At 50.2% G+C, this 1,523-nt stretch overlaps 1 protein-coding gene across 1 annotated transcript; it reads right to left on the reverse strand.

Moving 5' to 3' along the window:
• Window positions 1-822: 822 nt before the first annotated feature.
• Window positions 823-1,242, reverse strand: LOC147617913 (chlorophyll a-b binding protein type 1 member F3, chloroplastic-like). The gene has a single exon (XM_086775526.1). The coding sequence runs from the start codon at window positions 1,225-1,227 to the stop codon at window positions 823-825; it is 405 nt and encodes a 134-aa protein (XP_086631652.1). The 5' UTR covers window positions 1,228-1,242.
• Window positions 1,243-1,523: the final 281 nt, after the last annotated feature.

Consider the following 1,523-nt stretch of genomic DNA (forward strand, 5'->3'; position numbering starts at 1 on the left):
TGCAAGGATGCAACACAAAGATGGAAGCAGAAAAACAAGAGACTTGACATTCTTATTTAGGGCTCTTGTAGAGAGTTCCAAGTTGTAGGTGAGTGTGGGAGTGGGCTTGAGAATAATCCCACATGGGAAGTTTTGGGAGTTTTAGGAGTTTTAGGAGTTTTAGTATAAATAGTGGCTCATTTGAGAGCTCACATACACTTTTGGGCTAAGTTCATGCAAGAGCTCCTTTGAGAGAACTACTCTTCCTCTTCTCCATAGAGGTGAAGACTCTTCTCTCACCCCATCTACATCTTTGTATGAGATAAATCTCTTCATTGAATCAATAGCAATGTCATGAGTCTTTCTCATCCTCTTCTCTAATCATTTTACTCTTATGCATGCTTTTAATATTTTGTGTTTGTGTATGTGGGCTGATTTGAAGCTTTCATGGAAGCTTGATGCTTGAGTGTGTGCATGCTTGAAGGAAGATAGGAGTGGAGTGAGGTCTTTCTCTTTGCTTGTGTGCATAGTGATTGTGTTCCTCTTGCTTGTATTTGTGAATGAATGGGTGTGTAGGAATGAGGGCAAGTTGAGCTTGTGTGTGTGCTTAATCTAGTGTCTTGTGATGGTAGCCATAGGCATCTCTCCTTTAGAGGATAAGCTTTCGTGCACCTAACCAGGTTGAGTCCCTAGCGCGAAAGGAGTTCTTGCATTCCATTGGAGCTAGGCATAACCTCTATTCGCCTGTATTGCATCGTAGGGAGATAAGGGTCTTTCCATTGGCGCCGCTGTGCCGAGGATACGACCTACGGTTGGTTGAGGACCCTTGGCAACCATTACATTCTAAACATCATTAGGAGTAGGATAATTAAACTCTAAGCTATTGCAGGACAGCGCTAGCAAGCGAAGAGTGCTGTTCTTAATCTCCTTCACCTTCAGCTCAGCAAACGCCTCGGGGTCGTCAGCAAAGCCCAAAGGGTCGAACTGGCCGCTCGGGTAGATGTGATCCGACACCTCACCCAACGGCCCGCCCTCCACCCTGTAGCCCTCCACGGCGCCCATCAGGATCACCTGGCACGCCCAGCTGGCCAATATGCTATGCGCATGGACCAAGCTCGGGTTGCCCAGATAGTCCAGCCCGCCATCGCTGAAGATCTGCGATCCCGCCTTAAACCACACTGCCTCACCAAACTTGACGCCGTTCTTAGCCAAGAGCTCCGGGGTGACACGGCCCAGGGCACCCAGCATTGCCCTACCTCTCGCTCGTGGTTCTTGGCGAAGGTCTTAGAGTCTGCTGAGAGTCCGGTGGTGTCCCAGCCATAGTCGCCGTGGCCATCATTTGAACACGCGCTTCCCCAGCGCTCACCTTCTTGGAGGGCTCATTGGTGGCGGGCTTGGACAGCAGCTGGCCACTGAAGACAGAGGAGGAGAGGGCGGCGGTGGCAGCAGCAGAGAGTGGCGATAAGACGATAAGGTGCCGGCGCAAAAAGGCGATAAGGCGATAAGGTGCCGGCTGATTCGTAAGCGATAAGGTGCCAGGCGAT

Source organism: Cibotium barometz, chromosome 36 (genome assembly GCF_041138505.1).
Source record: "Cibotium barometz isolate CiBa-2024 chromosome 36, ASM4113850v1, whole genome shotgun sequence".
In the NCBI taxonomy this organism is placed as follows: domain Eukaryota; kingdom Viridiplantae; phylum Streptophyta; class Polypodiopsida; order Cyatheales; family Cibotiaceae; genus Cibotium; species Cibotium barometz.